Source organism: Xiphias gladius, chromosome 17 (genome assembly GCF_016859285.1).
Source record: "Xiphias gladius isolate SHS-SW01 ecotype Sanya breed wild chromosome 17, ASM1685928v1, whole genome shotgun sequence".
Taxonomy (NCBI): domain Eukaryota; kingdom Metazoa; phylum Chordata; class Actinopteri; order Istiophoriformes; family Xiphiidae; genus Xiphias; species Xiphias gladius.
Window position 1 is genome coordinate 17,826,613 of NC_053416.1, and position 21,310 is coordinate 17,847,922.

A 21,310-nucleotide genomic window follows, 5' to 3' on the forward strand; every position below is an offset into this window, starting at 1 on the left:
TAACTGAGAAAATTTCACATGCTCACAATTACTTTAAAACACACTAAAACGAACCTTGAGTATTGTAAGGCTGATTTGATTGATGGATTCAACTGCTATTTTAATAGTAAGAAATTGGAAGGATTGTGATGAAAATGGTGGCCAACACTGAGCTTGGACTGACTTACGGCCCCTCCCTCCACCTCTCAACCTTACGACCTCCACCTGCTTGAAATCAAGCATCGAGGACTATTTGTGCCAGAACAGGGACACTGATCAAAATCCGTGGCCCATAGGTATACTTTAAACCCACAATCCTTATAAATGGCTATATATGTGCCCGAAGCAAATAAATAGATTAAAAAAAAAAAAAATGAACAAACTTACTCATATAAACCAAAACAAGGAAAAACTTGTGCAGTGTTAATAACTGCATTCATATCACCTTAAATCATAGAATTGCGTGTAATCACCTGAGTCTGATGCAGAGATTAAGGTTCCTGCATCTGTAGCCTCATGTAACCCTTCTGCTGCAGTTCAGATCCTTATGAGACCTTCACTCGTGCTCTTCGCTGTTCTCCTAGTCTTGCTACAGTAGCTAGAGATGCTTACTGAAATTTAGTGTGAATAAACCTTTCCACACATCAGTAAAGTTGGTCTTTTATCGCATCAAAGTAAACAATAGATGTTATTCAACCAAAACATAACAAAATTTTTTCCCTGAATAACCTGAACCTCGCCCCTGATAAAATACCAGACAATGTTCATGATTAATAATTCTTCTTAGATTGATCAATTATGTCAAGCTATCCTTAATATAACCAGCTTTATTCACATTATCTGAGGCTTCATGGCCCTACTGACATCTTTATAGCCTCCCTCCTTTCCTAATGTTCCTGAGGCTTCAAGTTATGGACAAGATAATAGTCACAGTCCAAAGGTCAACCTTACATATGGGGAGCGATGCTAATAAAAGCATTAGAACTATGTGAGCTGTAGCTGAGGGCTGGAAATACCCTGTGGTAAGCTGCTGTTGATCTTTTGACCTGGCAGCATGTACAGTTCACTGCAGCACTACAGCTGGAATTTAAGCCTGTGGAGGGGGACTCCAAGTTTAAAAAAAGCTTTTAAATACAAAGATGCTCACAACTGATACAGGAGACACATTAAAACACATAGCTTCAGTGTTTGCTGCTGAGCTTTATGAATATGAAGGTGATCTACTACATATTGGAAGTGTGAGGACGATCTTGTTCTTGCCTGTCCTGTCGCACATTGATAGCAGTCCTGTTGAAGTAATCAGATTAGTCAGGTGAGGCTGCGCTAAACTGATCTGCTGCCTGGAAGCCTCTTAGTGACCTGGCAAACGGCACTGACGGAGATCACTTGAAAGCAAGGTCAGCCATACAGCCGGCCCAGTTGAGCAAAGAACCAGCTTGGCCTACTACAGAGCCAGCAACACAGCACAATACTCTAAGGAGGACAACAGCACTTCTGACTTTTTCATTGCTCCATACTGTTAGCCCAAAATGTCATTAATCTGTAGCCAAAACCAACAACCACAGTCATGTAGGCAAAACATGTAAAGTTACATAGTAATCAGCATTTGTAGAAAAATGTGAATGATTTGACTAAGAGCATAAAGGGATGAGATATATATCAACTAGGTTCCCTAGAATCTTTTTAAAAAAAAATTCAAATCAGTCCGAATGCCCTCTATCTACATTTTTATACGACGTGTCTGTCTTTAGCAGACTGTACAATGCTGGGTCACATGACTTGCAAAGCGGTTGCGTGATTTGACGATTTATAAGTACATCTCTCTTGGAAATCCTAACTTTCTCTGCTGAACTTATTTGTCAGAGTTAATTAAATACTGAGAAAAACCTGTGGGAGGAGTGATAGAGAAGCTTAGACATTTGCCTCCTCCATGACCCCACTAAATTAATCAGGAGAATTAATTTGGCTTCCACCCACAGTGACATCACACGTCTTTCCAGGATCACAGGCTCAGAGCTGCACAGGAAAGCAGGGAATCCTCCCTGCAAAGCATTTCAGATTGTTATATAAAATGTATGTTAGGTAATAGGAAACCTCCTGTCGCTGTTCTTAGACACTGGCCTCAGAACTGGACTCCCTGAGAGCTGTGACTGCACACTGCCGCCAAACAGTTGGGATCTTCCCCAAAGAAATTGATAAAAACGCAAATTAAAAACAAAAATAAGATAAAAGAGAAAAAACGGTTTTGAAAGGTTTTAAAAAGTGGAAAAAAATTATTTTACATTTACTGATTGAACAAATTCAAAATCTGTATATGAATACACTCAAACTGTTGAAATAGGGATTAAAAAGATACACTGACAGGGATTTCTACATTATTTTACCAAATCAAAACCCAAGACAGTATGATACTTCTTATTAAGCCGCACATCGTCTGAAGAAATAACATTAATGCCATCATTCAGAGGTATGTCAGTATCAAAGTCAATTCCAAATAAGTAAATAAAACTGACAGACTTTACTTCTGCATGAAGGGAGTCACACAGTTATAGGTCTTTCCCCTAATGGTGTTATTCCTCAGCTCCCATACTGTATCCCCCTACTTCCACCACTCATCCCATACATAATATATTGCACTGTGTATACTGTCTCATCCTTCGAACTTTAACTTTTGATTGTAGATTGTATAATCTTAGAATGTATTTTCTGTTGTATTCATGTTCACCCTTACACCGGTATCTTCTGGATTCTTTCTTTGACTTTATTTAAATATGGATAAAGGGAAATGACCAACAACAACAAATTTCACTTGTGCAGAATTACACCTACACATTGATGAGTGTCCCCACCATAGGTCACTGTATCTCCCTGTCAGATCCAGGTCCAGCTGCGACATGTTAGTTCTCTGCAGCACCCTCTGTTGGTTGATGGTAGTCTCCTAAAGTGAATTTTTTCTAATAAACAAAACTGAGGTAGATGGCGGTTGACACTCATCTGTTAAAACATCCCCATGTCCTTGACATTAAGAACTTGAAAGACATTTTTTGAAGTAGTTTTTATTCCTTTGTTGTCAACTTAGCTGTGAACGGAGGAAAAATTTAAATGCATTGATACTGCACATCTAAATATCTACCCACTGGACCTAATTGACACTTACATGAAATATTTTGCTTGCTCAGTTTCTTTCTGTTATACATTTATTTAGTAAAACACTTGTGAGCACAATATGCAATAAAATAATAAAAGCAATCTAGATTAAATAATAATGTAGGTGTTGCCTTAAGGCTCCTATCATTTCAGTTCACAGTCTGCTTCATGCAGTGTTAACCAAAAAAAATTGAAATTAATTAAACAAAAATAACCACAAACTATATGTCACATGGTGAACCTGGAGCCCCCAGGCTCCCTGAGGGTCTGGGCCCCCAGGGCAGCTGCCCACTTTGCCCTGTCAGTGATCTCTTCTTGGGAACAATCCCCCTTTGCTCATGTTTTATGTTTAAAATATCGTGCCATCAAAGTCAGTCATATTTTGTAATTACTAAAGAATTCTGTAGTGAGACAGGGCCCACTAAATAAACAAAATCACAAGGTTTGAATCTGAAAGAAACTAGTCACATGCAGGAAAACTATTGTGTAAATGCACTGTAAATTTTATCACCTCACCCCAGCTTGACATGGCTCTTATTATTCATCTAAGTGTTATGTGACTGTACAAATGTTGGGATCATATTTGTCTGCTAGAAACAAGGAGTGTTAGACCACAAAGCACTGTTGTTACATATATAATCCAAGTATAAATGTATAATCCAAATTCTAACAGCACAGTTATCTGCACCAAGGTTATTTGTGTCTTTGCTCATGCAAGCCTACATCAGCTGGTCAAATCAGTGGTAGGGGAAATGTCTCAACTTTTATTTTATCCCCTCAGTTTTCAAGGTTAACAAAATAAAAGCCTTCAGGACCTTAAAACTAAATGACTTTAACTTCAGTTTTACAAAATGTAAGTAACACTGAACCACAATGACTGAAAGGTTTATCAGAGCAATGCAGTCAAATATTTATCTTTTAGTTGATAAGCAGCTTTTTCTCATCACTTGGACCAAGGGACTGTATATGTATGTACAACTGGAATTTCTAGATTATCAAACATATTATCACTCAGACATTTAATCTGGAGCATTTTCAGGTTTATCGATGTACAGACGTTGATTTTGCATGAATGTGTAGGACTGTTTCTGCTGACATTAAAACCTGACAGATTGTAACTACAGCAAGGACTTATCAGCTGTCAGAAATACTATGTCACGTTCACAGCTACGTTATTGTTTTTATCTCCATTGCAGCTCCTTGAGAAGTCATAGTTTTGTTTTGGGCTTTTGTGATTAGATGGAAGTGCTACCCGCGTAATGAGGACAGGTTATTTTACTGAAATGTGCTGTTGTGAACCCATGCTACAGCCCACTCCACAGGCAGCCTTTAGTAATAACTGGAACTCTCTGCTTTTTCTTATTATTTCCAAACTTGCATTTTAATTGCAATTTGATGTTTGTAGTTGATTTTAAAAATCTTATTTTTCTTACTGTGACATGGCGTGCAACCAGAAAAGCCTGATCATCCACAAATATTTTAAGACTCAAACTCTCAGCGTTCGGAGAGTGTGTTAACCTAAAGGCTTCAAAACAAAATAAACATAAATCATAATAAAAAATAAAAAAATAAAAAACATAAACAAACTCAAAATAAACATAAAGAAGTTCCCAGATGATCCTGATGATCTTCAAGAGGCTATTGATAATTTCCAGGTGCGGTAGCAGCGCTAGGATCAGTTGATGTGACTGTTTCTGCAAAATCTTTTGAAAAGAAACTAGGATTTATCATTTAATGTTGATATTTGCGTTTTAGTGTCCGGGGTCTGGTTTCTTGTCTGCCTAGCTCACCCTAAAGACACATGGTGAGGGGTGGAGCAGTGTGGGAGGAGCAAAAGTTGTAATTTTCCTATGATATAAAATTAGGGTTAACCACCTTTAAAACTTTGCACATTGGGCTTGTTAGTTAGGGGTCGTAACAGTGCTACAAGTAAATAATGTTCAGTCTGGGGCTCTGCTGCAAAATGTCATTCACTGACATACTGGCCATCACTGGGAGACTTGTGGTTGTTTTCTACCTGCTGAAACTGGCCTGGAGATGTTGGTGTGGACTCAGAGAGTTTGTGTTGTCAGAGCTTTGGCAAGTGGATTTAAGGAAATATGGGCAATGGGCAGGTAAAGAGAATATACTCAATATATTATTACAGGTTGCTTTTGTAGCAAAAACAAAATGTCAACAGTGTCTATTATATGTACTGTGTGTGTGTGTGTGTGTGTGTGTGTGTGTGTGTGTGTGTGTGTGTGTGTGTGTGTGTGTGTGTGTGTGTGTGCTAATGCATGTGAAAAACTTACAATCGCCACACGTAGCCAATGTAGATCTTATTAAGGCCTGTGGCTAAAATTACTGCAAGTTAAAATAATAACAGCAGCGTGCAGGAAGCTGAAGCGTGGGAGTATTTGGATTCTCTCTCAACATTAAACTTCCATCTGCAGCAACACATACAAGGTTTCCTTTTTTGTGAAGCCTGTTTGATTAGGACTTGATTAGCTGTTCACATTCCTTCTTGATGGGACACTTCCGTCTCACTGGCCTCAGACATTTAAAGCCTCTGTGGACACACATCAGCTATGATGTTAATTCAGCATCAGCTTTCCATCTTCTTTTGCTAAGATTTTGCAGTTTTTGATACTTGTACACATTTCCAGATGAAAAAAATAAAATAAAAAAACATAAACAAACTCAAAATAAACATAAAGAAGTTCCCAGATGATCCTGATGATCTTCAAGAGGCTATTGATAATTTCCAGGTGCGGTAGCAGCGCTAGGATCAGTTGATGTGACTGTTTCTGCAAAATCTTTTGAAAGGAAACTAGGATTTATCATTTAATGTTGATATTTGCGTTTTAGTGTCCGGGGTCTGGTTTCTTGTCTGCCTAGCTCACCCTAAAGACACATGGTGAGGGGTGGAGCAGTGTGGGAGGAGCAAAAGTTGTAATTTTCCTATGATATAAAATTAGGGTTAACCACCTTTAAAACTTTGCACATTGGGCTTGTTAGTTAGGGTCGTAACAGTGCTACAAGTAAATAATGTTCAGTCTGGGGCTCTGCTGCAAAATGTCATTCACTGACATACTGGCCATCACTGGGAGACTTGTGGTTGTTTTCTACCTGCTGAAACTGGCCTGGAGATGTTGGTGTGGACTCAGAGAGTTTGTGTTGTCAGAGCTTTGGCAAGTGGATTTAAGGAAATATGGGCAATGGGCAGGTAAAGAGAATATACTCAATATATTATTACAGGTTGCTTTTGTAGCAAAAACAAAATGTCAACAGTGTCTATTATATGTACTGTGTGTGTGTGTGTGTGTGTGTGTGTGTGTGTGTGTGTGTGTGTGTGTGTGTGTGTGTGTGTGTGTGTGTGTGTGCTAATGCATGTGAAAAACTTACAATCGCCACACGTAGCCAATGTAGATCTTATTAAGGCCTGTGGCTAAAATTACTGCAAGTTAAAATAATAACAGCAGCGTGCAGGAAGCTGAAGCGTGGGAGTATTTGGATTCTCTCTCAACATTAAACTTCCATCTGCAGCAACACATACAAGGTTTCCTTTTTTGTGAAGCCTGTTTGATTAGGACTTGATTAGCTGTTCACATTCCTTCTTGATGGGACACTTCCGTCTCACTGGCCTCAGACATTTAAAGCCTCTGTGGACACACATCAGCTATGATGTTAATTCAGCATCAGCTTTCCATCTTCTTTTGCTAAGATTTTGCAGTTTTTGATACTTGTACACATTTCCAGATGAAAAAAATAAAATAAAAATAATGTAATAAGTTCTCAAAACTGAATTTTGTAAGGATACTAAAAAGGACAAGAAACTGGTCTTCTGGTCTTGGGTTTCTGTATGACCAGGATTTTATTCACAAATAGTAGCTGGCAGTATTTTGTCTGGATAAGCAACAGGGGATGTTTCAGGTCCTTCACATTTCCGTCCTCTTCCTCCTCCACTTTTTCTACCCCCTGTGCATCTCTCTGTAGTCTTACTATTAATTTCTCTCCAAAACAGGAGAGTTAACCATTTCCATTTAACTTTGCAATTGGGCAGATGACCCACGAAGTTTAGGGCCCAAGTCTACTCTGTGTTCTCAGTGCTAATTTTCAGTTAATTTTTAGCAACAGTGTTTAAGCAATAAAGACAGATTGAAATGTAGAATTGTGTTCAAAACAAACCATTTAGACATGAAGAGTGAGCAAAACCTGAAAAATGTGTTCGTATTATGGCACACCTGATTGAAGAGTTTGGTAAATGAGGGTCATTTTGTGGTCACTGTGTCAAAAGGTCTAGCCATGTTTTAAAACAAATATCAGTTTGTTTAATTTTAAAATGAATGTAAAATTGATTCTTGTAACATTTCTGTGCTTTCCCCTTTGTGCAGTTGTTACCGGTGCCACATCTGGCATCGGTAAAGCTTATGCCTGTGAGGTGAGACTCCAGCTTCCTTCTACAACATTTTTTGGTCTAATTTCAAGTTTGGAGTTGAGGACAGTTGGTTGATATTTGTTAAGCTGTTATAGATTGAGTCTCGTTGTTGGTTAAAAGAATAATCAAAGCTGTCTGTCTGCATACGTCCTTCTAGCTGGCACAAAGAGGCCTGGATGTTGTCTTGGTAAGCAGATGTAATGATAAGCTTCAGATGGTTGCCAAAGAGATAGGTGAGTCACATGAAAATAATACTGGTGTTCTACTGCTATTTCCCTGTTACTGGAAACACATTTGTCTTTCCATATCCAACTCTAGCGCAGAAATCATCCAAAATATTCTTTATCTCCTTCAGAAGAACAGTATGGACGAAAGACTCGCATCGTCCAAGTGGACTTCACAGACGGCCACAGCATCTACCCTGCTATTGCCGAGAAACTACAAGACCTGGAGATTGGAATTCTGGGTAACAGGACAAACGAGGACGTTAGGACGTTATTTAGATGCCCCATGGAATGAGGCGTGTTGGAAGAAAAGAGTTGATAGCGTCATAGGAGAGACTGCCAGTCTTGCAATCAATAATATAAATACGGTTTACTTTCTTGTTAGAGACTGAAATAAGACAAATGCTTAATAACAAAGATTCTTGTTTGTGTCTTTGTCACCCACACAGTCAACAATGTCGGAATGACCTATTCTGAAAAATTTGCCTATTTCCTGGAAATACCAGATGCTGAAAAGGTAAGTTTGGCATTATTAATGTAATTTTCTGAAGACAATACACTGGATGGTTTAATTTTAAAGACTCTCACTGCTAGAAAGGGTCATGTTTGCCCTATTTGTCTTTAACATATACAGTAGTTACCCTTGTGCTCTTATTCTGACCAGAAAATCACTCAGGTAATCAACTGTAACATGCTGTCTGTCACTCAGGTAAGATATAGACTGTGAGTATTTACTGTGCGACTGTGTGTTTATGTGTTTTGTTCATTTTCAGGCATCTGTGTTCACTGTTTCCACTGTATCTGAGCACAGTTTTGTTTTTTGTTGATCGCTATTGCTGTGTAAAAAAAGATGACGATTTACATATTCCTCACTCAGATGACCAGACTGGTTCTTCCAGGCATGATTGAAAGGTATTGTCACAGACATTCACAAGTTTACAGTGGGTATGAGATAACGAGAGTTTAGAATGAATTCATGGATGTTTGTCTTCCATCTCCTCCGCAGAGGGAGGGGGCTGATCATCAATATCTCCTCACAAATGGGCATCCATCCACAGCCTTTGTTGTCCCTGTATTCTGCCACCAAGGTGCTTTCTCCTCCACATTTTCTGTTATTTACGTGCACACGTTCATTCAAATACACCATAAAAGCAGATCATGTTCACACATTCACCTCTTAGTGCACAACTCCGTGGTCTGCTTGTTTTGTGACTTTGGCTTTCTTCTTCCTTTCAGACCTTTGTAATATATTTTTCTCAGTGTCTTCACGCTGAGTACAAGTCAAAGGGAATTACTGTTCAGGTAAAGTATGCAACACGAGCCGAGTTCCAACACTTCACATGTGCTCAAACTGGAGTTCATTTGTGATTTATCGACTGAAATTGCCAAAGCCAAATGTTTCTGTTGAGCCATGCAATTCCATTGTGTAAATATATGTTTTAAATATGCATTTTAAAAGTGCGAGACGTATATAAGCCCACTTTTTTCATTGACTTTGAAGCACTAAGTAATAGTGAACAACACATTTCTAGGGGTGAATCTTCTGCCCGTGTAACTGTGGGACTCACAAAAAAAACAAAAAAAACAGGCTGTTTCAAGTAATCACGGTATAAATTAACTGTAAATGACAACCTACAAGCTAATAACATTCAGACTCAAGGCTACAAAAATGTGCTATATTACAAAAACGCGACATCTTATTACGCACAGTTTGCTATTACACTATAAAGTCTTGTTTTTTTAAAATCAAGATAGGATTTCAACCAATTTCCTAATCAAAGCGACTTGTTTCAGGAATTCTTGAGAAATAAATGCAAGTATCCTGAACGAAGAAAGAATAATGCAGACACTATAGAATGATTGTATGTGGTACTAGGATTTTTTCACCTGTTTTACAGTGAGTAAAAAAGGTGACTTTTAGGACTGAATAATAGACAAAGGTGGCTTGATAAGATTGGGATTTACATTTATATACATGACATTTCCATTTCCATGACAATTTCTTTCATTTTACATTTTGAAAAAGAAACTTGTCAGTGTTCTCTCCTGTGTAATGGAGACACAGTGACCTCAAACATATCTAGCCAAAAACTAGCTAATAGCAGCCAATATATCTGACTGGCCTGGCCAATTCATTGGTCCAGCTCTAATTTACAGATAGACACGGTTGACAGATTATATTAGCTAAATTGACTCAGCTACCTTTTTTCAACTTTTAATGTGGTTGGAAAATAAGAAAAACATTCAAGGTACATTTGAGGTTGCTATGTATGCAGCGCTCCACCGACAGAATGGCCAAAAACTCATTTGAAGAGTGTGTTTTGATTAGTTGTATAAGCATGCAGCTTATAAAATGAACCTTCGCCCCCTGCTGCTCTCACTGACTCAGGTTATCTTACTCTTTTTTTAATTAGTTGCATGTGAAGCTGCATCAAAGTCACTGTGCTTTGGATATTTCAGTAGCTTTGGTGTTTTTGCTCAAATTGAGCAGAATATTTCATGATATTAAGGTAAATTCAACCCACGCAACAACAATGTTTCCCCAGTGTGTGGCCCCCTTCTTAGTGTCCACCAACATGACAAAGAACATGAAAGTCAACTGCTTTGTGAAAAGTGCTTCAGGGTTCGCCCGCGAAGCCTTGAACACAGTGGGTCACTCCAACTACACCAGCGGCTGTCTATCCCACGCGCTCCAGGTCAGAGGGATGGGTCACTATGATCACTTACAAACTGTCAGCTGCTGCAATATCTTAACGTCTCCCCTACTTTTTCCCATCATCCCACAGGACATGGCTTTAACAATACTCCTGCCAGACTGGCTTCGTATGTCATCATTCTTCGTCAGAAAGCTACCAAACCTTGAGAAGATGAATGAATGTAACAAAGGAGTGAGTAAGGAAAAAGAGGAGTAATTATCTGCCTGCATCTGCATGGAAACTGCGTTTCATTGAATGAATGAAGATTACTGACATGAATGCTGGTTTTCACAGCTGATTGTCCTCACTCTAAGTCCACTGCAGATACCTATAATGTATGTAACATCATAGCAAGGTTACTCTATATTACTTAATACATAGGATACACTATACATATAAATACTGCTATATTTTGTACATTTATTAATTCTTCATTATTGCATTAAGTTTTAATTATCTGTGGAGCGACCATGATCTTTGTTTATCATTGCTTTGCGATATCTGCAGGGAAGCATAACAGAATTTCTCTCTCTATTGTTGCTATTGCTATATGTATTATTGCACTTGAGAGATATTCAGACACAATTTGTTTGTACTGCAATTACTCTGTTACAATATTACAGTTACAAAGATGAAGTTGGTTGTCTTTACTGAGAACAAACAGTACATTTGGCATATATTTACTCCTATGTGCATCTACAGGAATGACCATTAGGTAACAAGAGTCAGTTGTTTAAGGCTTTCTCTCTGACCATTAATCACAACTCAAGGTGGAATACGCCAGAAGGGCAAAGCCAAGTCATGCAAGATGCTTTTTCAGCAACTTCCTATTTATGGTTTGTTAAAGATCCATGCAGTGTTGAACGCTATAACACAAAACATACCAACAGTGCAGTTACATTTACTCTGCATTTCGTAAATATGGTTAATTAATTGCTGAGTAAAAATATGAAAACTTGCTCTGGTTTCAATCTTGACTTGGACTGAATCATCCTTGGTCCTGACATAGACTGGACCCTTTTTGGTGTATTTTTGACGGTCTGCATTGTGATGCACAAAAATCCAATATGTTTCTTTTTTACAACAGCAACAAATGCCATTCATCATTCTGAGGTCAAATGTACACAACGGTTCCCTTTGTGAAGACTGGAGCTGCACATTTAACAGCGAAAGAAAAATGTTTGCATAAGTGCACGGAAAACAAAAATCAGAACTCACGTCAGAGCAGCAACAAAAAGGCTTTTGATCACTTGGTCCAACAGCCAGCAGACATGTCAGAATGAAGGTAAAAGCAAGCAGCAAATATACAAAGGAATTCAAAAGAACAATCGTTATGAATGAATACAAAACCATTTCAAAACTGAACCAAGAAAATTTTTACCATGGTCAATTGGTATCACACTGCAAATTCATAATTTCATCCCTGACATCCTATATAGACATTTCTATATTCAGTGTCCTAGAAAACCTGTAACGCTCAAAACAAAGTGTTTTTGTTCTGAAGAGTCTTTGACACAGTATTATCTGTCTTATGTGAAAAGACAGGCCTAAAGCTAATGCGAGTAAGAGGTTATATCAACATAAAACATGACCTAAAATGTTAGTATTCTCCCATTTCTTGGCTCAATCACCAACCCAGTTCAAGTATAGGAAAATAGGAAATGATCCTAGAGTTTATACTTCACCCAAATAAGTACTCAGATAAGACTTTGCTGCATGTACAATATCAAATGAACAAAACTCCTCAGAGATCAGTGTATGTGACCGGGGTGACACCATGAATCAGGAGCGTTGGCCCTAAACCACTGGTCACTGCCTCTAGCTGAGCTACGTACTGCTGTGACTGGCTGTGATGAGCAGGAGGTCGAGGTAAATACAGGAAGCGAACAGCAGCTTGAGAGCTGTGCTCCATTAACATACAGTTCACCGCCAACAAGAAGCCCTCGGAGAGAGCCTGCGTCTGCTCTGCAGAATGCTCCCCGTCTGGCTGAGTGTGGTGCTGCACCACAGAGTCCCACGGAACGATCTTTATCGACGCCCTGATCCGCAGCTTCCTCAGCAGCTCTCGAAAGGTCTCTTCATTTACCACCCAGCCCTGGTCGCTAGACTCAGTCTCCACATTCAGGAAGATTCTCATTCTTGCGTGGCGCCATTTGCTGGACATGTTGAGCACACAGGCCATCTGCAGGAGAAAGAGGCTGCACACGTCCTCATAATCACGGCTGCCTGGCTGGAGCAGGTTGAGAGGCCACACGTCTATAGTCCGTTCTGATCCGTCGACCTTACTATCTTTATCCTCTCCCTCTAACTGGAAGAAATAGCGGCCAAGGCAAACGTTCTTGTTCATTTTTATGGCGTCAGAAATGATCCCAACATACTCCTCTGGTGATAGCCAGCGTGGGCTCTCAACGTGTCGGACTGGGGGGAAATGGGCCTGTAGAGAAGGCAAGTCAACCCCAAAATTATATTCTCCCTCACTACTTCGTCCTACTGATGAGTCACAGAATGCAGTATCGTGCAGAAAGAAGTCCTCAGGAGTGCAGCTGTCATAGAAACCCAAAATCAGTGTGTTGGGCTTCATGCCACCTTGTAGAGAGAAACAGAGAAGCCGAGTGCACAAGACGCACCAAGTGCAGATAAAGTATAAACATAATTTTGCTGAATGTGGGCATGATGGTGGTGAAGAGAAATCAGAGCTTACCTAAGCCCGTGATGCGCAGCAGATGCTGGGTTCCCTGTCTGACAGATGGCGACAGCGTCAGATCTACAAAAGCCTTCACCCCGAGTTTATCAACTAGGCTCAACCAGAAGTTATACTGCTGCTGGATCGGGTCTGACGGCAAAGTGTCTAAAACACAGAAAAGGCAGAAATGTAATACACTGCATGGGTTTGAATAATAAAAATAATAAATGATGATGATTATTATTATCATTAATGCAATTATTACTACGATAATACCACAATACAGGACTTCATGTCACAGAAATAACTCTGCCCTGTTCAGCAGTGCTGCAGAAAATAATTAAGTAAATGACGTTTCCAGACATTGCAATATCTCCTAATGGACACCAGGGGGCAAGAGAGGTAATCTGTGAGTTGGTGAATGAGTGAAAGTATATGTCAGCAAGTTCACTCCTAAAAACGGAATATATTTTCTTACAGTTTGGTAAAGATACGTATGACTTTGAGAAATAAACAGGGAGATAGGGGGGCACCCCAAATGTCCACAGAGCATTACCCAGATCTCCCAGCTGCACGTGTCCCAACACATACAGCCCTCCCTTCTTCAGCTGGTTGACAAACAGGATGAGCTGACAGGAAGAGCGAGGGTTGGCCACCATTAACAACACCTGCGGCCTCCAGAACTTCACATGGTCTTTCCTCACATCCAGCATTAACAGATACTTACGCACCTAAACCACAACGGAGAAAGGGAAACAGCACTGACAAACTGTACCGCGTGTCTGATTTTGTGTGTGTATGTGTGTATCCCAGATACCTGATGGAAAATGAGGGCCTGGCTGATGTAGCCCCAGCTGCTGGTGGGTGATCTGTAGTGGAGGAAAAGGAGCAGCAGTAACAGGAGGATGATGCTGCCTGAGGAGTACACAGGGTTAATGACGAACATCATGACTAAACAGCTCAGAATCCCCAGCAGGCAGGTGTGCCAGGAGAAGAGCTGGAAGGTCGGTCTGTTAAACACACAGAGACAAAAAACTCAGGCCACTGGGCACATGAAAAACAGAAGTAGACGACAGCAATAAATATTACTTTTACTGTCCCATAAAGTATAGGAGCATAATATATCCAAACCAGGCTGATCAGACCGCTAATCTATATGATGCTGTGGACTGGTGCTAATGTTTCTGGCTTTCAGATCTCACTTTTTAAGCCTGTACTCACTAAAAGAAGACCCCTTTAGCTACCTTACATATTTAGTTTTTCGGCTATCACTGAGTACTTTTAGATTTTTTTTTTTTTCTTACCCCCTGGCCAAAAATGTATGTCCACACTAAATGATGGCACTATGAATAAGTGAGAGGCACTTCAGCACTGAAAGCCTAAAACATGTAGTTCTCAAGCAGCATAATTGTGCAATTTTATTTATAGACATAACATATGTTTTTGAAAATGTCAGTGCATTGTTGGATGCAGTTACAGGCTGCAGTTCCTACTTGCCACTGGTAGAGGTCAGTGAAGACAAACAATTTCATGTATTTCCTTTAACAGTGATCGATCTCTTATTACCTGAAATTTGGTGCTGACGCCCACTCAAGAGCCAAACAGGCCAGGTCAACTGCGGCATAGGCAAGCAAGTAGAAAACAGTCACCAAACCTGCTACTGCATTGAGCTGGCCTGCAAACACTACACACTGAAACACAAACGGACCACAAACCACATGTTAGGACACCAGCTGTAATTCTGAAAGCAGATGACTGCACGCCACAAAACCCTCTGCTCACCTGTGCCAGGCCCCAGGTGTACAGCACTGCCACCCATGGATTCCCCGAGCTTGATGTGACGGCAGCCGGGGCTAATGGCAGACCTATTTGAATAACAAAAGTCTCTTAGAAAGCTACTCAGCACGCAAAAAAGGCATTGATATAGTGAGCAAAAACCTGGAGCCTCACCAAAGAGGTGATCCAGAGCGAGAGCATGGAGGATACGTGATGCCCCAATCATAGCGCACATTGCAGCTGACAGCGAGGCGCAGAATATCCCGATAGTGACGAACGGTGGCCAGATGTTTATTCGCTGGAAGAACCCATAATCCTGAATCAACAGGGTCCTAAAGAAAAAGAAGCAAATAAACTACTCATTTGTGTCATAAATGCAACTACTTATTTTACTGTTGATCTCTCTTTAAGCATTAATATCAGACAACACTATTCGGGAGACGTTTCAGACCTGTCACAGGTGGCACTGGTCAGGATGAAGAGGAGGACGTAGACTGTGAAAGTGTAAAAAACGGCTACGATGGTGCCTTTAGGGATGGAAACACTCGGAGTCTTCAGCTCCCCTGTGGAGGAAGAGCAAACATCAGGGCTTGCTTGTTTTGAGTGTACACGCACTACAAAGATTTACTGAATTGTGACATGTGTATAAACAGTGGGGTTGTAGAAATCTGTTAGCTCTTCCAGTGAACACAACTCTCTTCCTTGACATTATTATTGTGCACAACCACATGCTTATATTTCAAAGATAAAAGCAGCAACGCCATTATGGAAAAATACTCCATTACAAGTAAGAGTCTTGCATTCAAAATCTTACTTAGGTATTAAAGTACAAGTATTACCCACTAAATGTACTTGTGTTATTTATTACATATATAATATATGATATATAACATATAACATAAGTAGATATATATCGTATATTGTTATATATGTTTTGTACATAAAATCTTAAAGTAACTGGTAACATAAGCTGCTTAGTAAAAGTAGTGGTGTAAAAAGTACAATATTTCCTTTGAAATGTAGTGGAGTAGAATTTGTAGCATAAAATGTAAATAATCAAGTAAAGACCAGGTACCCAAAATTGTACTTAAGTACAGTACTTGAGTAAATGTACTTCCACTGCAATGTAATAATACGTAATGTAATAAGTTTTGACCTGACATATTGGCTCCAGCCATGATCCCAGTGCAGCTGGTGAACATGACGGCAAACACGGTGGCAAAAGACATGACAGAATTGGTGCTGTAGTCCAAAGAGTAACCAGCTGGAGAGAGAAATGAGGAACAACAGCAAGACCTTCAATAGATGCTGCTAACTTTATAAGAGTCATCTGGCTGTACCTTTGAATCAACTTTCACATCCTCACTAACATCAACCCTGTGCCCTATCAAAACTCACAGCCCAGGTTGTTCCTAAGCGTGGTAGCACTGAAGCCCGTGTAGCTGGCATTGTAGCGGAGGGTCTGGTTGCCCGGTCCCTGGTGGGTGATGACAAAGTCACGAGGTTTGACCGCCACGGAACTGATGAAGATGGACAGCAAGGATACGGTGACCACCAGCAGGATGACGAAGGCGGTGCGGGAGTAGATGTGGGCGCCCACCAGACACACAAGCAGACACAGCAGAAGAACTACTGAAGAGTATAGCACTGTGTACCAGTAACCCTGAGGAAGTACTTGCATCCCCCTGGACACAGATGACTCTAAAACAGAGGAAAATCGCAGAAAACTGAGAATCCTCCAAAAAAAAAAAAAAGATATAGGGAAAGTAGTTTAGTAAAAGAAAGAAAAGATAACCAAAACTCACCAGGATCTGAGCCAAATACGTCAAGTATGGCCTCCACAAGACCAAGAACATACTCTCCACATGCACACACTTTGGCCAGGAAGAACATCAAACCAATGCTTCCTCCAAACTCTGGGCCCAGAGACCGACTGATCATGTCTGGTCACATTTTGTTAAGGTTGGTGTTTCAACTGAAATGAGTGCAAGTGTGGCTCAGATCGGGTAAAACTCTAGAAAAACAATATTTGGAAAATTTGTGTGTTCGGGAAGGATACAGTAGGCTCCGCCGCCTTGTATAGCACCATTAGTGGAAATGGCACAGATGGACAGTATTGTAAGAGATATAATGGTGTAGGCTACAATCACCATTAATAGACCCTGTAACAGCCCCGCATGACCAACCACAAACCCTGGAAGAGAGATCATGTCAGTGCTAGTCACTGCAGCACAATGACTCAGTTATACTGTAAGTGATTCATACAAACATACACTGTCTACAACCCAACGCAGCTGTTAGTTTTCTAATCCCTTCACACAGGCATCGCTCACCTGTTCTCAGAAACAGCACAATGCTGAACATGGAGAGGATGGTTGGCACCATCACCCCGAAAAAGGTGTTCAGTTTACGAGGGTCTCTGCTGGGAGTCCCAGAGCCAGACTCAGAGGTGGCGTCAGGCGCTGTGCTGCATGACGCCGCGGTCACAGACAGACCGCACACCCCTGACGCGATCAGAGGGGTGCGTTCGCTCGACATGGCTGGCGAGAAGAGCCTCAGGTTAGTCTTCTTGCCCTGTGAAAGGGAAAACAGTGAGGACAGGCTTCAAAAAGAGAGAAACATTAGGACAGAATTGAACCTAGTGCAGATGGGCAAGGGTTGAATTTGGAGATGACGTCTCAGCCACTGAAGTTTTTTTCTGTCTGCATTGTGTGTAAACAGATTGCTTTCCATCATTAAGCCCTACAGCCAAATACATTTCTCAGTTTATCTCTCATGCACATCTCTCCCCCACACATGATAACTGAAAGGCTGCAAGATAAAAGATGTTCCACTCCCTGCATAAATCCCCCTTTATATACATTTTTTTGACACGTTTGCTCTTGTTAACCATTTTCCCCATATTTTAGGGACACAATGAAGCATCATATGATGTCAGTTTTATCTGGTAACGTATACCGCATTTGTTTACGTGATTTACTGTATTGTTCTCTTTCTTACAAATGTAGCAACGAGCCACAAGCACACACAGGCAGGCACTGGCCTTCCCACACTAACGCAAACACAGTGATGCGTTTGCCCTTTCCAGCGCTTCCTAAAAATGAAGATCGTCATGTGCGCAGCAGTCACATCAGGCGTTCAACTTAGGAACGCTTCCGTCCTCAGATAAATAAACTGTTTACTTTAAACCCTCGTGAGCAGCTGAGAATATTCAAATCTAAGTCCATTCTGAACATATTTGGTGTGTTCAGACAAACAAGTATGCGCATGAAATGCAGCAGGTTCCCCAGCCCTCATGTGCCGCAGAATCACCTGACGCTGCAATGCTGGATGATTCATCTGACCTGCACTGTTACTTTTTTTAGTCAGTGACTTCTCTTCTTTGCACCCTCTAATAGTAGGGGAAGTTCATGGTTTTATTACAAAATACAGCAAAGATCAAGCATTGGAACGCAACCAGAAGGAGCCTGTGAGCGAAGTTTGCCACTTACTCGTCTTAGTGAAAGCTCAGGCTTGCACCTCAGGTTGGTATTTGCAGTCAGCTGATTCACAGCTGCTCGTCTGTTTTAACATGCAAGTCAAACCAAAGAGCAGATGTCCCGGCTGAGGAGCATCCCCCCTCTGTTTACAGATGACCGCGCTTGTTTTCTTTATCTCAGAGGCCAGCATTCACCTTTGCCAGTCTTCCTCGAGGAGGCAGATTTCATCAGTGAAAGTGTTGCCAGAATTGCCCTCTGCAAACTGCAAAATTATTAGATCAGATACAGGAATCACATGATGGCAAACCTAGACTAGGACATAAGCTCCTCATTGTTATATGGATCACAACCAGTAACCGATTGTTTTCTACTTAAGATTTTGAAACTATTTCGATGGTGGAACGGACACCATTTGTTGATTAAATGATTAGCAGGGAATTTAACAGCATTTTTTGTCTTATCTGATAGTTAACTGAATATGGCTGGGTTTTAGACTGTCGGCCGGACAAGCAACTTGAAGCTTGGGCTCTGGCAAATCACAATTAACAAACTGATGATCAGTCCAGAAACGATTCAGCAGATTAATCCACTGTGTCAATAATTGTTGGTGCAGCCCAGATTTATGTTTGTATCCAGTGAGACACGGGCATTTATATCCACCACTGGCTGACTAAAAGCCCTTTAAAAGGCTTAGTTGATTGGCTACTTTCAGTAAAGCTGCACAAGATTTAATGGATCATGAGTCAAATACATCTGTTGAGACAGACTCCAAACGCCATCGTGGTGAGACGACTTGTCCACGGTTTTAACCGGGAAGTTGATCGCGCAATGGGAACTACATACACTCGGTGACCCGTATCTGCTCATCAAGTTTGATTCCGGTATTGCTGTTGGTGATGAGGGTGGCGGCCAGACTCACGGACATGCTCCGCAGGATGCTGCGAGTGACGCACTGAGCTGATGTTCCAGATGTTGTCGCCGACCGCCCGAACCTGTCCAAAAAAAAAAAAAAAAAAGGCCCTCTGACGGTCCCCGGACCTTACTTTAGTAACAAGTCGGTAACCAAAATAAATCACCGATTCCGTCGCATGTACGTAGCATGAGGGTGGAGCAAATGCGGCACAGAAACTTCACGTCCTCTGATTGGCAAATGTCAAAAGCTTGGATTAATAATGTGCCACATTTGCAGCTGTATTTCGGGTAAATGCCTGTTTAGGTTTTGAGGGTCAGGAAGTGGTCGCGCCGGCGGTTCGCCCGGCAGTGACAAAACAAAGCACCCGGTCTAAGGTGCTCCTGCGCTGTGTCATTCAGCAACATCCAGGCTGTTTTTACGGCGAGACGCACCCTGCGATGTCCCCTTGTCCCCGCCGAGACACCGAGCACAGTCAAACTTACCTCTCCGAAACCTTCCCCCGAGACGGTTTCGCCCACTTCCTGCTCGGAAACCCCGTCCCTCTCAGGTCCGACGAGACCGCCTGTCTCTGCGTGTGTTTCTGGCAGAAGATGTCCCGGGTCGAGATGCGCGGTGGACAGCCGAGTGTAACCGCAGCGGGCCGGTGGACAGAGCCGGGCCGGTGGAGTCCGTGGAAGATGTGCCGCCCAATAACAACGCGGCAGCCATGGCACGCCTCGTCCCTCTATTATTTGTTCGAAAGTGTCACGGGAGGCCAGAAACCGACCATGTGACTGACAGAAGGGGAGGGCAAAAATACCACAAATACGAGCAAAGGTAGTGCTCGTCCTAAATAACCGAAGCCCTTGTTTGCGGACTAGTCAAACGTGACCGTTGATTTGTACACGCCTTCAGATCAGTGTAGGAAATATAATGTGGTGACTTCAGGTGTTTTTCTGTTGTGTGTACTGAAAATTAAAAAAACAGAAAAAACCAAAACGTGTGGATGCATACACACACACACACCGTATCTGACTATCAGACGCTTATGTGAAGTTGTGCCGCAGGCTGGGCTGCAGTCTCATTTCTCCGCACCAGGGGTCGCTACTGTGACAGAGATGATGTCCACATAGAGGATCATTATCTGGCAGGACTAAAACCTGAGGCGTCGAGTGAGGTTTTCATTCAGACCGTTGACTTTTCCTCAAAGGAAAATAAATAAATAAATAAATAATAACGGAAACAGTGCGTACAACCTGCAGGTCGCACAAGCCGGCATCCACTCTGCTCAGAAAACCGAAAACAAAACCAGCACTAACAAAAAAAAAATCCAAAAAAAAAAAAAAAAAGAGGACTGACATGGAGACTGCACGATGTGAGGCAGAGGAACAGGAGAGCAGGGTGCTTCTGTTGGCTGTAAAGTGTCAAGTCAACCGCTTGTTGCATCTGCTCTGGGAGACAAAACTGTCCCCCACACTCTGCTCATGTCTTACAACACCAGCTAAACACACAACCGTGTAATAAACTCTGCCGTCTAGGGCTGCGTTTTGGATGATTTTATTCCATTATCCCAATGGGACGGTAGCATCAAACAGAAAAACCATAATACCCGTCACTGACCATAAAGTTGGATTAATAGCATTATAATTATATTTTACTTCTGTAATTTTAAAAATGCAACGATTTCAAAATTTCCCTCAATAGCCTTTGCTTTTATTACAAGCGAGCAGGCGGCCATGACAGATACCGATGACATAACAGACGAGAAAACCAAAAAAACAAAAACAAAAACCTGAAATTACAACTGATCCAAAAATATAGTGTGTGTGAAGTGGGGGCTTCAAGTTTCCACATCACACACGTGTAAAGCGCGCACTGGATCCTGATTGGCTTCCAAACGGGTTGTGATGTCACAAAATCCTGCTCGTACGTACACGTCTCAACACAGAGAAACATCTGGCCCCCAAAGTGACTGGACATGCGGGCCCCAGGCCTCAGTCCTGCCAGTGCTGGCACA

At 41.4% G+C, this 21,310-nt stretch overlaps 2 protein-coding genes across 8 annotated transcripts; one reads left to right on the forward strand and one right to left on the reverse strand.

Moving 5' to 3' along the window:
• Nucleotides 1–6,133: 6,133 nt before the first annotated feature.
• On the forward strand, nucleotides 6,134–10,699 carry hsd20b2 (hydroxysteroid (20-beta) dehydrogenase 2). 4 transcript variants are annotated; one of them, XM_040150572.1, is made up of 11 exons: nucleotides 6,134–6,331; nucleotides 7,500–7,546; nucleotides 7,701–7,776; nucleotides 7,899–8,009; nucleotides 8,217–8,284; nucleotides 8,432–8,476; nucleotides 8,645–8,679; nucleotides 8,774–8,855; nucleotides 9,004–9,069; nucleotides 10,314–10,463; nucleotides 10,554–10,699. In XM_040150572.1, exons 1-11 carry the CDS (start codon nucleotides 6,154–6,156, stop codon nucleotides 10,677–10,679), a joined length of 984 nt encoding a protein of 327 aa, XP_040006506.1. In that variant the 5' UTR covers nucleotides 6,134–6,153; the 3' UTR covers nucleotides 10,680–10,699. The 4 variants fall into 4 exon arrangements, with proteins under 4 accessions (XP_040006506.1, XP_040006504.1, XP_040006507.1 ...); XM_040150570.1 differs by having other exon boundaries at nucleotides 10,314–10,699; XM_040150573.1 differs by lacking the exon at nucleotides 10,314–10,463.
• A 609-nt stretch (nucleotides 10,700–11,308) lies between these two features.
• On the reverse strand, nucleotides 11,309–19,995 carry slc12a9 (solute carrier family 12 member 9). Of its 4 annotated transcripts, none has more exons than XM_040150568.1 (14): nucleotides 19,797–19,995; nucleotides 17,256–17,496; nucleotides 16,982–17,116; nucleotides 16,728–16,865; nucleotides 16,321–16,623; nucleotides 16,079–16,186; nucleotides 15,374–15,485; nucleotides 15,097–15,254; nucleotides 14,929–15,011; nucleotides 14,713–14,837; nucleotides 13,964–14,156; nucleotides 13,703–13,877; nucleotides 13,165–13,311; nucleotides 11,309–13,049 (listed from the first exon to the last, which is right to left on the reverse strand). In XM_040150568.1, exons 2-14 carry the CDS (start codon nucleotides 17,458–17,460, stop codon nucleotides 12,208–12,210), a joined length of 2,724 nt encoding a protein of 907 aa, XP_040006502.1. In that variant the 5' UTR covers nucleotides 17,461–17,496; nucleotides 19,797–19,995; the 3' UTR covers nucleotides 11,309–12,207. The 4 variants fall into 4 exon arrangements, with proteins under 4 accessions (XP_040006502.1, XP_040006500.1, XP_040006501.1 ...); XM_040150566.1 differs by having other exon boundaries at nucleotides 17,256–18,663; nucleotides 19,797–19,900; XM_040150567.1 differs by lacking the exon at nucleotides 19,797–19,995 and adding an exon at nucleotides 19,245–19,368 and having other exon boundaries at nucleotides 17,256–18,663.
• Between the last annotated feature and the right edge of the window lie 1,315 nt (nucleotides 19,996–21,310).

Bases quoted from the DNA above. Each gene is read 5' to 3' on its own strand.
- hsd20b2 (XM_040150570.1), top strand. From the start codon at position 6,154: ATGTTCAGTCTGGGGCTCTGCTGCAAAATGTCATTCACTGACATACTG. The intron at 7,777-7,898 runs GTGAGTCACATG...TATCTCCTTCAG, and splicing joins GATGGTTGCCAAAGAGATAG to AAGAACAGTATGGACGAAAG. The intron at 8,010-8,216 runs GTAACAGGACAA...TCACCCACACAG, and splicing joins CCTGGAGATTGGAATTCTGG to TCAACAATGTCGGAATGACC.
- slc12a9 (XM_040150568.1), bottom strand. From the start codon at position 17,460: ATGTCGAGCGAACGCACCCCTCTGATCGCGTCAGGGGTGTGCGGTCTG. The intron at 17,117-17,255 runs GTGAGCGATGCC...TCTCTCTTCCAG, and splicing joins TGTGCTGTTTCTGAGAACAG to GGTTTGTGGTTGGTCATGCG. The intron at 13,050-13,164 runs GTAAGCTCTGAT...TCTCTCTACAAG, and splicing joins GCTGCGCATCACGGGCTTAG to GTGGCATGAAGCCCAACACA.